The sequence below is a fragment of the Aquarana catesbeiana genome, linkage group LG01, assembly GCF_042186555.1.
Source record: "Aquarana catesbeiana isolate 2022-GZ linkage group LG01, ASM4218655v1, whole genome shotgun sequence".
NCBI lineage: Eukaryota > Metazoa > Chordata > Amphibia > Anura > Ranidae > Aquarana > Aquarana catesbeiana.
Window position 1 is genome coordinate 934,314,276 of NC_133324.1, and position 15,483 is coordinate 934,329,758.

The following is a 15,483-nucleotide window of genomic DNA, read 5'->3' on the forward strand; positions in this document are numbered from 1 at the left end:
GTGTTGAGTTTGCCCACCCTTTGCAGCTCTAACAGCTTCAACTCATCTGGGAAGGCTGTCCACAAGGTTTAGGAGTGTCTATAAGAAAGTTTGAATATTCTTCCAGAAGCGCATTTGTGAGGTCAGGCACCGATGTTGGAACAAGAAGGCCTGGGTCCCAGTCTCTGCTCTAAAATATTATTATTATTAAAATATTATTAAAATATTTTTTTTTTTTTTTTTTTAACCGCAATTTTTTTACAAAATATAATTAAAAAAAAAAGATCCAGCGTATAATCAGAATTAACACAATCTAAGTTGCAGTAGTTATTCCCATTGCTATCACATGTCCTACACATTTTGTGTGACCACCCACTTCCTCAGGATCAGTAGTTTGCACAAAGTACAGTATAGGCAAATTCCCTCAGTGTACAGCAGGGGAGCAAAATAGCAGCAGGGGAAAGGCTGTCTAAAAATGCGCCCACCGGCCCATGGGAGGCCACCCATGCTGACCGCACTGACACATTGTGCTGTACCCTTAAACCATAAATGGAGGTTATGCCCTGAAGCCAGGATTATTTTTTTTAATATATCTAACCTGTTTGTACCATCTTATATCATATCGCCATTTGTCTATTGTGGTTGAATGATATTACAATAGCTTATAGGGATTCTATGTGGGGCTTTTTTAAAATCGGGAATTCCCTCCAATGGGCCTCTGGGCACTTTTAGACACCCTTTCCTCTGCTGCCATTTTGCTCCCCTCCAATACACTTTGAGGGAATTTGTCTATACCGCAGTTTGTGCAATCTACTGTCCTTAAACAGTTACTACTGGTCCTGAAGAGGGTGGGTCCTGCGAAACACGTACACCATAAAAGAACATGCAACAGCAATGGGAATAACCAATCTTCGCTTTAACTTAGATTGAGTTAATTCTATGATTAGCCAAAGGACATGGCATGTAGGCTGCCAAGGCTTCAGGTCACATTAAGGAGCTCAGGTCATAGTCAATTTACATTTTTACTTAAGCAATACAAAGATTTGGTAAGGCTGACCTGTGTTTAATGTGCATCTTTCCCTGGTTATAAAGTGAAATTGTACCCTGACACTTTCCCACTCTGTAGCTACCCTAAGAGTCTGAACCTCTTATGGATGTGTTAAAGTTCATCTTCCACATTTACCAGCCCAACGCCATGTCCTCCCTTCAGATGTCTTCAGGCTGGTCATATGATATACAGGGTCCTCTTCACCTCCTCTCTGGGATAGATGATTCTGAAGGTTACCATGGTGGAACTTCTCCAAGGGGTGGTTCTACGATGCTCTGAACTTACAGTATGTCCCCAGTCTTCTAGGTTGAAGGATGGTGCGCGTCCTTCAACCCAAAGACAAAGGACACCTAGTAGTGGAAGGTAATTATTGCAAGTGACAACACTTTAGAGGATGAGAGTCATGCAGTCAAAGCTACTTTTTTTTCTTAAGATTTAAACTTCCTGGATTTTTTTACGGTTCCTGGGTCGCCAAGGAAAAAAAAAAAAAAACAAAAACCTGGATTTCCATATGGTGCATGGCAATGGAGGTACTGTAATGTCAAGTAGCAAGTAAGCCAGCACGCAAGAAGATGCATTGATAAAACTTCACCCAATATTTTGCATTGCTTTTGGTCTGTGGCTTATCTTCCGTTCTTGACCATGTTTGCACTTCTGGAGAACATGGGTGAATCAATGGCCTCTGGTGGCTTATCCACCGTTGGTCCTATTTTGGACCCTAGTTCCCTTTTGAAGGCATATCCTCCACTATTAAAAGGACAAGTTCACCCACAGGTAATATTTGGGTTATACCGTAGGTGGTGACTGGTGGGCTTAGCCTGCCCCTGGCTTATTATTCTTGGATACCCAAGTAGCTGTATTTGTCCACATAATTCCTGACTCCGTTTCTGTCCACCTAGGGAGTTTTGTGTGTTCCTGTGCATTTGTGTGTTTCAGCTGCTCCAGTTGCTGGTATATTTTCTGTAATTGCAGTGCTTCTAAAGAGACAAAAACATAACGAAATTGGGCACTGGCTACCTGTCCATGCAAAACAGAGGGAATGTCTCTGAAATGGCTCTTCACCCCCTATACTTTTAGTAGCGGCTTCTCGTAGCTCCTTCCTCCTCAGTCAACATTTAAAAGACTGGTGTCTAGGGAAGCAGTGACACTCTCCCAGTCATATCCCAGTGCTAGGACTTAGTGATGGTCACAGGGGAGGTGGTCACATGCTTCTTTATACCTGGATGTGCCAGGTACCATGGGAAACTGGAAGATGAAGGTGCAGAGGCGGACACTGGTAAAAGGAACTCAAGGGGGTCCAGAGACCTTTACAGACACACTGTTTCTTGTACAGCAAAATCTGGAAGGGTCTCCAAGCTAAATTTTGGATTTCGGATATCGGCTTCAACAATGGCACAACGCTTACTCTAAATTAAGAAACTGTTTTGTAGAACTGGTCTATGTCATGGTAGTGCCAGTTCTCTAAACACCAAGGCTTGGCACAGTGCAGGGGAACCCTCCGTCACAGGTCAGATGGTGGTCTAAGCCAAGCCCTCTGAGCTGGCTGAAGCTGCATGTGCTGAAGGCACATAAAACAAAAACCGATGGCAAGTCAATTCAGAAAGCCTATAGTAGACATTCGAATAGATGCGTAAAAAAGTGCAACCAACGGAGGTAATAGAATCCACCCTGTAGTCAGTTTTGGATAAATTACCTTCATTTTACATACTGCCTTTATTTTATTGCTTCTGATTCTTAAGGTTTATTTAAACCTTAAAGCCCATATCTGGACAAAAAAAAAAAAAAGTTTTCCCATGGAGTGGGACTGTGCCTACACTGCACAGGTTAACTGCTAGTTTCTGTCCAGGGGAGAGGAGAAAGAAGACTTGCCTAATCCACTGATCCTCCCAGCACAAGACCAGTCCGGCACCCCCACTCCCACCCGTCTTGAGTTGTGGACTGTTGCTGATGTCCTCAAGCCCAGAGCATGTTCCATAGACCAGGAACAGTCTACCGCTGGACTGTGGTTGATTGCAGTTTTCCAGAGGAATGAAGGAAGGATCGGATGAGTATAAGCTTTCTCCTTACCCCTAGACAAAATGAGCAGTTGACCCATGCAGTGATACTAGCCCACTGCATAGGAAAACTTTTTTATGCCTGGGGTTGGGCTTTTAACTGGAAGAAAAGTCAAGCTATTGATAAAAAGGTTCCCTCTCTCCCTCCACCATATCTATCCTGACTAAACTGTATATAAAAAAAAAAAAAAAAAAAAAAAAAAAAAAAAAGGAGAGGGAGAAGATCTGCGTACTTACCTATTTTTTGTCCTCTCCAGTCAGGTCGCATGATTATGTAGTTCTGGCCTATGGAGCCCCCTCAATGGCTGGACATTTTGAGAACCATGAAATCACCTGTAGGCTCTCATAACCCAGCCATTGCTGGAGCTCCCTCCTCTTACCTGTAACAGCTGCTCACTGAAACAAGCAAGCTGGAGTTGCGGTATCACGTGACCAGACCAGACTAAAATAGGTTAATATACAGATATTTTTCTGTACAGGCTCAGCAAAAGAGGGGGGGGATTTAAGAATTAAATTTTAGGCTTTATACTTGTAGTATCGGTTCACACGTTTGTGCATTGCCACAACTTACGTGCTGCCCTTCCTTTAAAGTAACGGAAATTTAAATTGAAGCGCCACACCACTGCCAAGGAGGTCAAGATACAGCTTTATTCCATTAAAAGTCAATCCAAGTAGCCAACACGTTCAGGGGTCTAAGGGCCTTCATCAGGGCAAGAAAGAACATAAGATTTCCATATCAATCTTATATCGATACATGAATGAACCTGATGAAGGGGCACTTAGACCCCTGAAACACATTGGCTACCATTTTGGATTGTACCACTGACTTTATGGAATAAAGCTGTATGTGACCTCTTAGCAGTGGTGTGGCACTTCCATTTCAATTCCCGTTATATTACTCTACAAGTAATACAGGAGACTGTGGAGATCCACTGGGGTGTAGAAGCCACCTGCCTAGGAAACAGATCATTTACACCAACAGTACCTTAAGATAATACCAGTAAGGGGACCATACTAGTCCCAGCACTACCTATCCACTTTCCTCGACTATATATATATATTTTTTTTTTTATTGGCACCCAAACACACCTTGCCTTTTATTTTGGAACACCACAACGCATAACACTACCATGGGTTATGTTGAGCTGCATTCCATAAAAAAGTACATGCAATTTTTTTGGTGCCCTATGCAACACATTAAAAATACCTTTGGCATCATGCTGCACAGTATACAATTTTCTTACCCAGATCATTTTTTTATAAATCTGTTACAAACAGTGAACAATAGATTCTGGGTTAACATAACGCTTCAGCTGGATATATCACTATATAGTTTAGCAGCCTAGGAGAACACCAGCTAAAAACCAGAGGAAGCGGAATGCAGCAATTATGACACATCCCATGGAAGATTTATGCAACGATTGTGTAAAATCAGCGTGGTGACATTTGCTCAGAGACATAGAAGAGGCAATCATCTAGAAAATAGGATTTCGTACTTAGACTTCAATAATCCATCAAGCTGATTTTAAAGGAATCTAACCCACTTTTTTAAAGGATTTTATATCGGTCATATAAGTGTAAATATGAAATGATCCGTCATGAAGCATGCAGATTTCAACATTCTTGTTCTGGGTCAGGAACTCCCTACGGCATGCAAACGGGCAACTAGCATTTTCAGAAGCAATGGTAGCCTCAATGTTTCTCCCATAAGAGGACGCTTCCATAGCAGTTTCTTTGCAGTTCAAGCAGGGCTTTCTAGTAAGAAAGCCCAGCACTGTACTCCTTTTCTACTATGAACTACAAAAATCAACATGGATCCAAATCTTTTAGCAGTCAGCAAGATGGAAAGGGGGCCGGGGCGTGATATATCCCTCATTGGATAAGTTCAGCTGTGCCTGCATTGTTGACTGAATCATATAGGAAGACATTCTATTCATAGCAGTAAATTCCTACTTCTGCAGCCTCTCGTGCACTGCTGTGTAGCTCCCACATCAGCGCTCCCTACAAGTGGCATTCAATATTATTCTATGCTGCAGTCAAGGTTTTTTGCACATCTGGGCAGTTACACATTGTGGTGCATGGGAGATACTGGGGTAATTTGCTAAAACTGAAGTGTGCAAAATTGGGTGCAGCTGTGCACGGTAGTCAGCTTCTAACTTCAGCTTGCTCATTAAGCTTTGGCAAAAAAAAAACAAAAAAAAAAAAAAACCCATGGAAGCAGATTTCTGCACAAGGTTTTGCACTCTCCAATTTTAGAGAATCAACCCCAATGTGCCATTTACTTTTCTTCCGTGTACAGGGAGGCGGCTTGGTAAAGGATATGCACTAGTACAGTTATATAGGCTGGCAGTTAAGAGAATGAGGAAGTGCTAGGTCAGTAGGCTAAATACACATTAGAAATTTTCACATTTCCTGTGTATGTCCTGAACTCCACAGATGACCGCAGAGAAGCAACTGAATGTGACCACCAACAACAGGTGACTTCTGCATTATGAAACTGAATGGGAACAATCTTCTCTGTTGTTGTTTGGCCTTTAATAACAGACTCAATGCTAACCATAGGGAACTAAGTGAGGTATGGAAGCTGCCACGGCAGACTTATTTTCAAAGTTTCAACACTGGGACTACTGCCTGCCTTATCTTTGCTTCTCTAGGTCATAGGGTATATGGCTAAAGGTTTGTGGACACCTAACCATCACACCTACAGGACTTTTTGGACATCGCATTCGAAAACCATGAGTTGGCACCTCCTTTGTGGCTACCGATTTCAAAAACATTGTCATTATTATGGAATTGGTCCCTCATTTGCATCCATTAACAGCCTCCATTCTTCTAAGAACGCTTTCCACCAGATTTTTTAGTGGCTGTGGGACTTGGTGTCCATTCAACCAGAAGAGCATTTGTGAGTTCAGGTACCAATGTTGGATGAGAAGACCTGGCTCACAATAGTTCCACGTCATCCCATTAGGGTTGAGGTCAGGGCTCTATAAAGGGCTACTCGAATTCTTCATCCCAGTAGGGTTGAGGTCAGGGCTCTATACAGGCTACTCGAATTCTTCATCCCAGTAGGGTTGAGGTCAGGGCTCTATACAGGCTACTCAAATTCTTCATCCCAGTAGGGTTAAGGTCAGGGCTCTATACAGGCTACTCGAATTTTTCATCCTAGTAGGGTTGAGGTCAGGGCTCTATACAGGCTACTTGAATTCTTCATCCCAGTAGGGTTGAGGTCAGGGCTCTATACAGGCTACTCGAATTCTTCATCCCAGTAGGGTTGAGGTCAGGGCTCTATACAGGCTACTTGAATTCTTCATCCCAGTAGGGTTGAGGTCAGGGCTCTATACAGGCTACTCGAATTCTTCATCCCAGTAGGGTTGAGGTCAGGGCTCTATACAGGCTACTCAAATTCTTCATCCCAGTAGGGTTAAGGTCAGGGCTCTATACAGGCTACTCGAATTCTTCATCCCAGTAGGGTTAAGGTCAGGGCTCTATACAGGCTACTCAAGTTCTTCCACAAACAGCCCCATCAAATCAGGTCTTTAGGCAGCTACCTTTGTATGCAGGGCACATTCTTGCTGGAAAAGTAAATGTCCTTCTCCAAAAACAGTCGGAAAGTTGAAGGTGTACAATTGTCTAAAATTTCTTTGTATGCTGTAGTAGAACAGTATCCTTCCCTGGAAACACCAGAAGCCAATAATGTGGAGGCATGCCCGCATACTCCATACAGTATAGGTCACCTAGCTTTAATACAGCATAGACATATCATGGTTGATCCACTAAAACTGGAGTGCACAATAGCTGGTGCAGCTGTGCATGGTAGTCAATCAGCTTCTAAATTCAACTTGTTCAGTTAACCCCTTCCTGCCAACCGCACACATATGCAGCCTCATGGAAGTGTTTTTTTTTTTTTTTGGTGGGACCGCATATATGCTCATCTCCCTTTGTGCTGGGAATGCTCTGCACAGTGAGCTACCAGCACAGAGACCGGGCTCTCACTGAGCGCACTGGGTCTCGTACTAACGATGGGGACCTGGAACTCACGTTTTCCGGATCACCTGATCACTGTAATAGCCTCAGATTATGAAGAGAAAGATACATTGTATCATCTCAAATTTTTGCCAGGGTTAGTGTTAGGGTCAAGGTCAGGGTCAAAGGGTATGGTCAGCATATTTTGGGTAGAAATATATATATTTAATTTATTATCAGTGTGTTTTAGGTAGGATCAAAAAAAAAAAATAACACAAAAAAACCACAACACACCATTGTTTCTGGGCTGTACTATGGGTACATACAACATACACATATGTGGTATTGCTGCGATCATCTTTGGTGGTAAATTATGATAATACCAAGAAATACAGCTAAAAAGATTTTTTTAAATGTATCGGGCCAGTTTTTCTTTGACAATAACAAACAAAAATAAATAAATGAAAATCGAATGATATCTGTTACCATTTACCACCAAATGAAAGCTCAATTTTTCCTTAAACACAGTATAATCCACAAAGTAGTTTTGATGATATGTGTAGTTTAATTTACACATGTCAAAGTTGCAAAATTGTGCTTTGGCATTTACATTTGTTTTACCCTTAGGCGTGAAGGGGTTAAGCTTTGACAAAAAATTCTGGAAGTGGATTTGTTTCTATGCACAGCTGCACCAGATTTTGCACTCTCCAGTTTTAATAAAACTCAATCTCCATCATTTTTGGTGTTCTGAGAAAAGTTCAGCACATGCTGGTTCCAGGGCAGGATCTTACCAAGAAGAGAAAGGATAATGACAGACCAGCATCTTACACTTTCAAAAATAAGTCTAACCCATGGTATCTCAACCTGGGTTCCATGCATGGGACTCTATGGTTCCTCCAAGAGGTTGCTAGGGGTTCCTTGAGCAATTGGCAATTTTTGCCTCTCAGATAAGTTACCATTGATCTTTTTAGCCATCTGTAAAGAGGAAATTCTTCCCAATGATCACAAGTGTAAGGAGCATTCTTCCCGCTGACCATCACACCAACGTATCAGGAGTTGTAGATAGTCATTTTTAGCAGGGGTTTCCAGAGACCAGAAAGTTATTTTAAGGGTTCTTGTGTGCTGAAAAGGCTGTGAAGGGCTAGCCCAGTGATGGTGAACCTTGGCACCCCAGATGTTTTGGAACTACATTTCCCATGATGCTCAACTACACTGCAGAGTGCATGAGCATCATGGGAAATGTAGTTCCAAATTATCTGGGGTGCCAAGGTTCACCATCACTGGGCTAGCCTAACCTGACAGGTTCCTTTTAAAAAGGAAATGCTACAAAAAAAAAAAAAAGTAGTGAAGCGGTTTAATTGCAAGTTTCTTTTTTAGCCTAAGGTTATGCCATATGGGCCCACAGCAGGAAAAACCGGCACCTTCGAATAGACAGATGCAGAGGCTGCTAAAAGATTGGTAATAAATATTGCATATGCACTTTCTATACACTGCATAGCACAAGAAAGGTGACAACACTTCTCATAAACTGTATTTGTGCAGATTGCGTCACTTTTCCGCCTCCTCTTTTGGATTTGATAAAACAGCCCCTCCTGAGCCATTCTAGAAGTCCTCAGAAGTACCTCTCCTGTGGAGCATCCATATCTGGGTGCATCCCAATTTCAGTTTTCAACTGTTGTATGGCAACCAATACAGTGCCTTGAACAAAAGTATTCATACCTCTTGAAATTCTCCACATTTTGTCATGTTACAACCAAAAACGTAAATGTATTTTATTGGGATTTTATGTGACAGACCAACCCAAAGTGGCACATAAATAGTTTTCAAAATTTGTTTACAAATAATAATCTAAAATCTTTCACATAAAATTCCAATAAAATACTTTTACGTTTTTGGTTGTAACATGACAAAGTGAAGAAAATGTCAAGGGGTATGAATACTTTTTCAAGACACTGTATTTCAGGCAATACCGATTGTACTGAAAGCTTATCTGACAGGCTAAGCTTTTTTTTTTTTTTTTTTTTTTTTAAATACTTTGGCTGGAGTGGGAAGGGTTAAAACTCTTCAAGGTTTTGTTTTTCCACTTCTTGTCCCAGTGACACAACAGAAAGCGAGAGGAAACGTCCAACACAAATGGCCTTCTAAACAAGTGTCCCCACTGGATGATTTCTACTTGCCTTCTGTTTTAGTGATAACTAAAATTAAAAAATGTCTGATCACTTTCTGTTCCAATGACAAATCAACAGGACATATACAGAGGATGACAGACACAGGGGGACACAGAGAGCATTAAAAACTTGATTGGTGTATAACCCTTCCTCTTTATCAAAAAAATAAATGAATGGGATATACAAAGTGACGTGAACAAAAAAAAAAATTTGCTGAAGTGAAGCACAGGTTCAAAAACAACTCTACCAACCTTGGTTTTTGTGGTGTATCCTTTGCATCTTTGGAACCGAACCAACTGCCAACTTTGCTTCTGTCCTCAGAGCTGGAAGGCACATGTGGTCTGGGGTCTTCAACAGTCTTATTAACCACTTTCTTTCCAGATCCAAGCTGGAGGCCATCCTTGGCCTTCTCTTCTTTGGGCTTCACCTCTGAGACCTTATTCTTGGAGAGATCCTCGGAAAACACCATGGGTGATGTGACTTGCACAGGCTTGGTCTCCACTCTGGCCTGGTCAGTTTTTGGCTTTGGAGTCATTTTTAAGGAGATCTTCTCCTCTTCTGTAGAAGACACTGGAGGGGTGGCAGACTTGCGCTCCGGTTTCTCCCCAGTAAAGGTCTGCCTCATCATAACCTCAGGAACCACGGCCTCCTCTGCTTTCTTTATAATATTCTGAAAAGATTTGGAAGCGTGTGATGATTTTTCCAGAGAAGGAGACCTCGGAGGAGGCACTTCTGTGTAGACATGGCTTCCATTGATGCACATTGAAGATTTGGAAATGGGGCTGCTCTTTGGTTTGAGGTTCTGCACAGCCTTTGGTTCAGGGAACGTATTCACCTGACTGACTTCGTCGCTGAAGGCCCTCTTGTGGGTCAGTCTAGGAGATGCTTCATGGTCCATAACTACAAGATGGGAACACAATACACCAGACAAAATTAAAAAGGAGTTTGATCTTCCTGTATCAGGGATTATCCTGAATAGTGTAACCTGCCTTTGGAAAGAAAATAGGTTCTTTAGGCCCTGTACATAAATATGAATAGGGTTGTACAGTTACGCACAGCCCTCTGCACATCAACATCTACAGCAGAGTTAAGGGCCAACAATAGTCAATATGCAACACTGATTGATAGAGGTGCAAAAGGTTACAACATCTAATACAGGGCTCACCAATAACACTGGATTCACAGATCAATATGCTTGAGGTGATTGCAGCCGTATTAGTGCAAGAACAATTGAGTATTGTCTGATAATTTTATTAAAGTACTCAGATTACTGAGAGTTTTCCCAAGTACAGCAGGAGATATTTACCTTCAAAAAGGCAACCTCACTATGAATTGAACTTTGCATGAAACCACCTTAACAGGTAGGGACAGTAAAATGGGGTGGGGGAGAAGTGAATTGAGAAAAATATATCGTTATTTGGAGATTCAGATGTACACGAATTACAATAGTAAGGAATTAAAACGAATCCGAAATAACGAAACTAAAAATTTTTGTCCAAATTTCAGATCAAATTTGAGATCAAGAATAGTTAAAAAAACAAAAAAAAACACACATACCACACATAATTTATATAGAATAAAATGAATATAACCATCTTCCGAAATTCAAATTTCGAATAGAATAAATTTGAACAGAAAATAGAACAGAGCAGTCTTCTAAGTAAATTCAAATTAGATTCAAAGTTTCTGAACTCGGTCGACTAGAATTAAAATTTGACTGAATTTGGAAAATTCGTATTGAATTAGAAAACAAAAAACTAAAATGAATTAAATAAAATTTAACTAAACTAAAAACTTAAATAACGAATCGCAACAAAACAAATTTTTGCGTTCTGCACGTCTACTCCCTCCCCCTCCCATTTGCGGTTTAAAAATGAGAGTGCCATGCTATACTTCATATTTTAGAGTGACTGATGTAGAAAAAAAAAAAGTGTAAATATTAAAAAGGTACAAACGAAAAGCAAGTTTTTGAAAAAACAAAAGCAAAAAAAAAAAAAAGGTGAAGAAAAAAAGCTTTAAAAAACAAAAAAAACAAACAAAAAAACCAACAAAAAACACACACACACACACACACACACACACACACACACACACACACACACACACACACACACACACACACACACACACTGCAATGAGGTCAATTTATCACACGAGATATTTGGGTCACGTGACACACTTAACCCAACTATCTCATGTGATATGGAAAAGGTCAATCACTACAAGTTTATGTGGTATTTACATGTGTGTATGTTAAATACTGCAAATGGGAAAAAAAACAAAAAATTACCCATACGGTATTTAACATGCGTTTTTGTGAAGTGCGTGTTCATGAGTTACATACAGCACAAGTTATTTTAACTCCTATAATTATGCAATATTTAACTTAGTGAATTAACCCCAAAATGACCAAAAAAATAAATAAATATAAAAACTACAACCTACAATGTATTCAATTGTTCTTTTAAAACAGGCCCATAGCAGGAATGTAAAAATTGGCTCTGGTCCATAATGAAGTGCAGGTGTGAGCTGAACTGAATGTGTCTGAATTGACAAGGGGAAAGGGTATTATGTGGATGATTGGGGTATTAATATGGCTGTATAGGAGGGATAGAAAGGAGGGCAGTGGGATATATAAACCATCACAATTCTATAAAGGGATCAGTTTGTATATTGTGTCCTTATGGGCCTCCACCACATTCCCCTCTTCCCAACCATAACCAAGGTGGAGGATATGCCGCCTCCACCATACTGCACACCCCTTTCATGAAGGTCCAACCTCCTTCATGCTCTGATCACATGTTCCACCAGGAATAGGTTCTGCAGATTTAACAGAACTGCCACTACCTATAGTAAAACTTTATTGGAGGATAGCAAGAAGAAAAAAGTTGGGCAGAAATAGTTCTCAATATCAGAAAAACGGGACTGATCTAATTTGCTATTCACAGTGCTGCCTCATCAATTTTTAGAATATGTACATATGATTCCTCTTGTACCAAATTGTAATGCAACTGTAATGTCTGCCCTCATGTTGTAAAGCGCTGCGCAAACTGTTGGTGCTATATAAATCCTGTATAATAATAAATAATAATAACTGATCACAATGCTCTTTACAAGCTCTAGCAAAGCACGGTGTCAGGTGAGCATGATTTAAACCCAAGAATGCTGTACAAGCTGCTGACAGACAGAGGGCAGCAGAGAAACAAAACTGCCACAAAGTCATTCTGTTCCATAGTGAGAACCAAGATCTGGGAGGCCAAGCCCATAACTTCACTTCATTTGTGGTTCTTTTTATAGTGATAAATACAAAAACAAAACAAAAAAAAAAAAAAAATCCACAAAAACAAGAAAACACACAAAGGCAACAAAACACATAAAAAAAACAAAAACCACCACAATGTAATCCACATGCCTCACTCATCAAATGTAGAGAAGTCACTCTTTCATAGCCAAAGCCACCTTTCTGTGATCTGCTCAGTGTGAATGGGTCTGTGAGCAAAATGTAAGGGTGTATTGCCCCAAACCTCATATTCCTGGCCTCGGGGCATAGCCAGTGGGGGTTATTTACTAAAACAGCATGGTGCAAGATCTGGTGCAGCTCTGCACAGAAAGCTTCCAGGTTTTATTGTCAAAGCTTTACTGAACAAGCTGAAGTTAGAAGCGGATTGGCTACCATGCACAGCTGCACCAGTTTTAGTAAATCTCCCCCATTGTATTGCACACTGGCCCTTTTTTGTATATCACTGCACTTAATTGTGGGTCTCCAGGCTTACCCTAAAGTCTAGGGGGAGGATGTGTGTGGCCCTTGGGTTCCTCCCTCCCCTACCTTGAGGGTCTCTTTTCAGAAGAGTCCCTAACCTAGTTCTTGATGGTTGGCTTCAGCCTATCATGGAGAGGGTTCCACCAGACTGTGGGCGGGATTGGTAGTTGGGGAGAACGACCCTCCTGCTGCTTCTGAAAGCTATCCAGTTGCCAATTAGCTGCTCTGACGGCTTTCATGAGAAAAATTAATTTAAAAAAATGGGGTTATGGCTGATAGCTTCAGCCATAACCTCGGTAAACAACTTGCAAGCCACAACACACACACACACACACACACACACACACGTATTGTGGTTGGCTTCTCCAAGCCACTTCATTTTTTTTTTTACTTTTTTTTTTTTTTTTTTTTTTTTATTGGTGTCGGGAGGGTAACCCGGCATTGATATCCATACAGCTTGATCCAAATCACCATGGAATATGTAGATGTTTAAACCAGGACGGGGGGTATAAAAGTTGTGGATGAGAACATTCTTGGAAAATTAATCTCTACACGTGCAATGGTTGCTATGATTGGCTAAGGCATTCTGTTTCGAGATGGGTTCTCCCCAGGCTCCCTGCGGTTACTCTGGAGGTTGTAAAGGGTTCCTTGAGCAATAAGCAATTTCTGCCTCAAAGATGAGTAACTGATGAGGGGATTCTTCCTATTGACTTCAAGTGTGAGGAGCACTCCTATTGACTACTACGCTAATGTTATGAGAGTAGTAGATATACAAAATTGTATCAAGGGTTCCTCCAAGTTAAAAAAGGGTATGAAAGGCTGGGTTAAGGCATCTGTGCTGCCTGGGTGGATATAAATGCAGGGGTATTTTCTTGGCACTCATTACCTGAAGTGGCTTGAAGAATAAACTCCAAAACCTCTTCAACGCTGAACAAAAAGTCCAGTTGAATATACCCAACTACCACTAGATACACCATGACCTGGATAAATGAGAACCTTCACAGACATTTACCTGAGGGTTCAGTGGAGAGACTGTTGTTCCTGCCAGTAGGCTTCTTGCCAGTATCTGACACCACTATAGAGATGCCTGTATTGGTGGGTACAGCGCCGCTGGAAGAAGAGATTGTGCTGTCCGAGCCCAGAGACGTGTTGGACTTGGTCAGGGAGCTCTTGCGTAGATGTCCTTTAAAGAAAGCAGCCGCCTTAGACTTTGGCTTCTTCTCTTCCTCCTCATCACTGTCTAGGCGGCCGACGCTGCTTGGTACGATGGCAGAAGATGACTCCATGTCAAAACGTTTCTTAATTTTCATCTTGTCTTTCAGCTTTCCGAAAGGGGTCTTTGGCTTGTCTTTTATTGAGAGGTCAAACATGCTTGCGGTCAGGTTATTGCGGGTGAACTGGATGGAGACTTGGATCTCCCCTCGCTCCTTCTCCTTCTTCCCAGGCTTCGAGTGGAGTTTGTACCATCTGCAGGGTAAAGAGAACAGCGTGTGCTCATTAGCAAATATGGGTGATAGTCTTAAACCATCAAATTCTTCCTAAAATGAGGGATACAGTCAAGCCAGACATTCTGTAAGAAGAGAAAAATAAGTCCATACTTTGAAGACCATTTTACCTTGCTTATGAAGGGCACAGCAATAGGGTGTCTGAAATATATCGCCCCCCCCCCCCCCCCCTTATATTCACCCTCACAGCACTCTGCCACTGCTCATCCTTCCATCACCGCCATTGCTACTTTGGAGTATGTTCTTCATGATGAAAATAGTGGTTAGGAATTTCTTGAGCAGTGGTTTGTTGACCATCCATTTGATGGTGTTTACAAAGTTCTGCTTCCAATACCACTTGGGAGAACCAGCATTATGACATCAATGATCTTTTTAGTGGTCCGTAAAGGGGGCAACTCTTCCCACTGATGCCCAACATAAAAGAGGCATTCTTCCCACCAATGTAGGGAGCGTTTATTTCCCCAGTGAGCCCCAATGTAGGGAGCGTTTTTTTCCCCAGTGAGCCCCAATGTAGGGAGCATTTTTTCCCCAGCGAGTCCCAATGTAGGGAGTTTTTTCCCCAGTGAACCCCAGTGTAGGGAGTTTTTTCCCAGTGACCATGTAAGTGGCATTCCTCCCACTGATGAGCCAACGCTTCTGATAAACCAACGCTGAAGCAACTTCAATGCAGTGGGCCTCATCTCTTGCTGTTGCAGCATTCGTTATAACTTACTTTTATTCAGCTTTCACTCTCCTGTCGGTGCGAAGACTTCGTTCTAGCTGCAGTACACATCTCACAGAAACTTGCTTGCTTGGAACCTTCTCCAAATATTCACAGAATGCAAGGCACTCGGATTGGAGGAGGCATGCATGAACTTCACAATCTTCCTCCTCCAATCACAAAGGACCCTGCAATCACCGAACAGAAGGCAAGCTTTTTTATGACTGGAGGAGTTGCTGAGCGAGCAATCTCCTGTGATATCTGCGCTGCAGGTGAAACTGCAGTGCTGGACATTCAGCACCAACA

The 15,483-nt window shown here is 41.6% G+C and overlaps 1 protein-coding gene across 1 annotated transcript in view; it reads right to left on the reverse strand.

Moving 5' to 3' along the window:
* Positions 1–15,483, reverse strand: part of RAB11FIP5 (RAB11 family interacting protein 5) — a gene marked incomplete in the record, with an annotated part of 102,098 nt that overhangs the window by 27,645 nt on the left and 58,970 nt on the right. Inside the window, 2 exon segments of the mRNA XM_073611063.1 lie at positions 9,464–10,112; positions 13,985–14,439. Coding sequence (XP_073467164.1) covers positions 9,464–10,112; positions 13,985–14,439 — 1,104 coding nt within the window.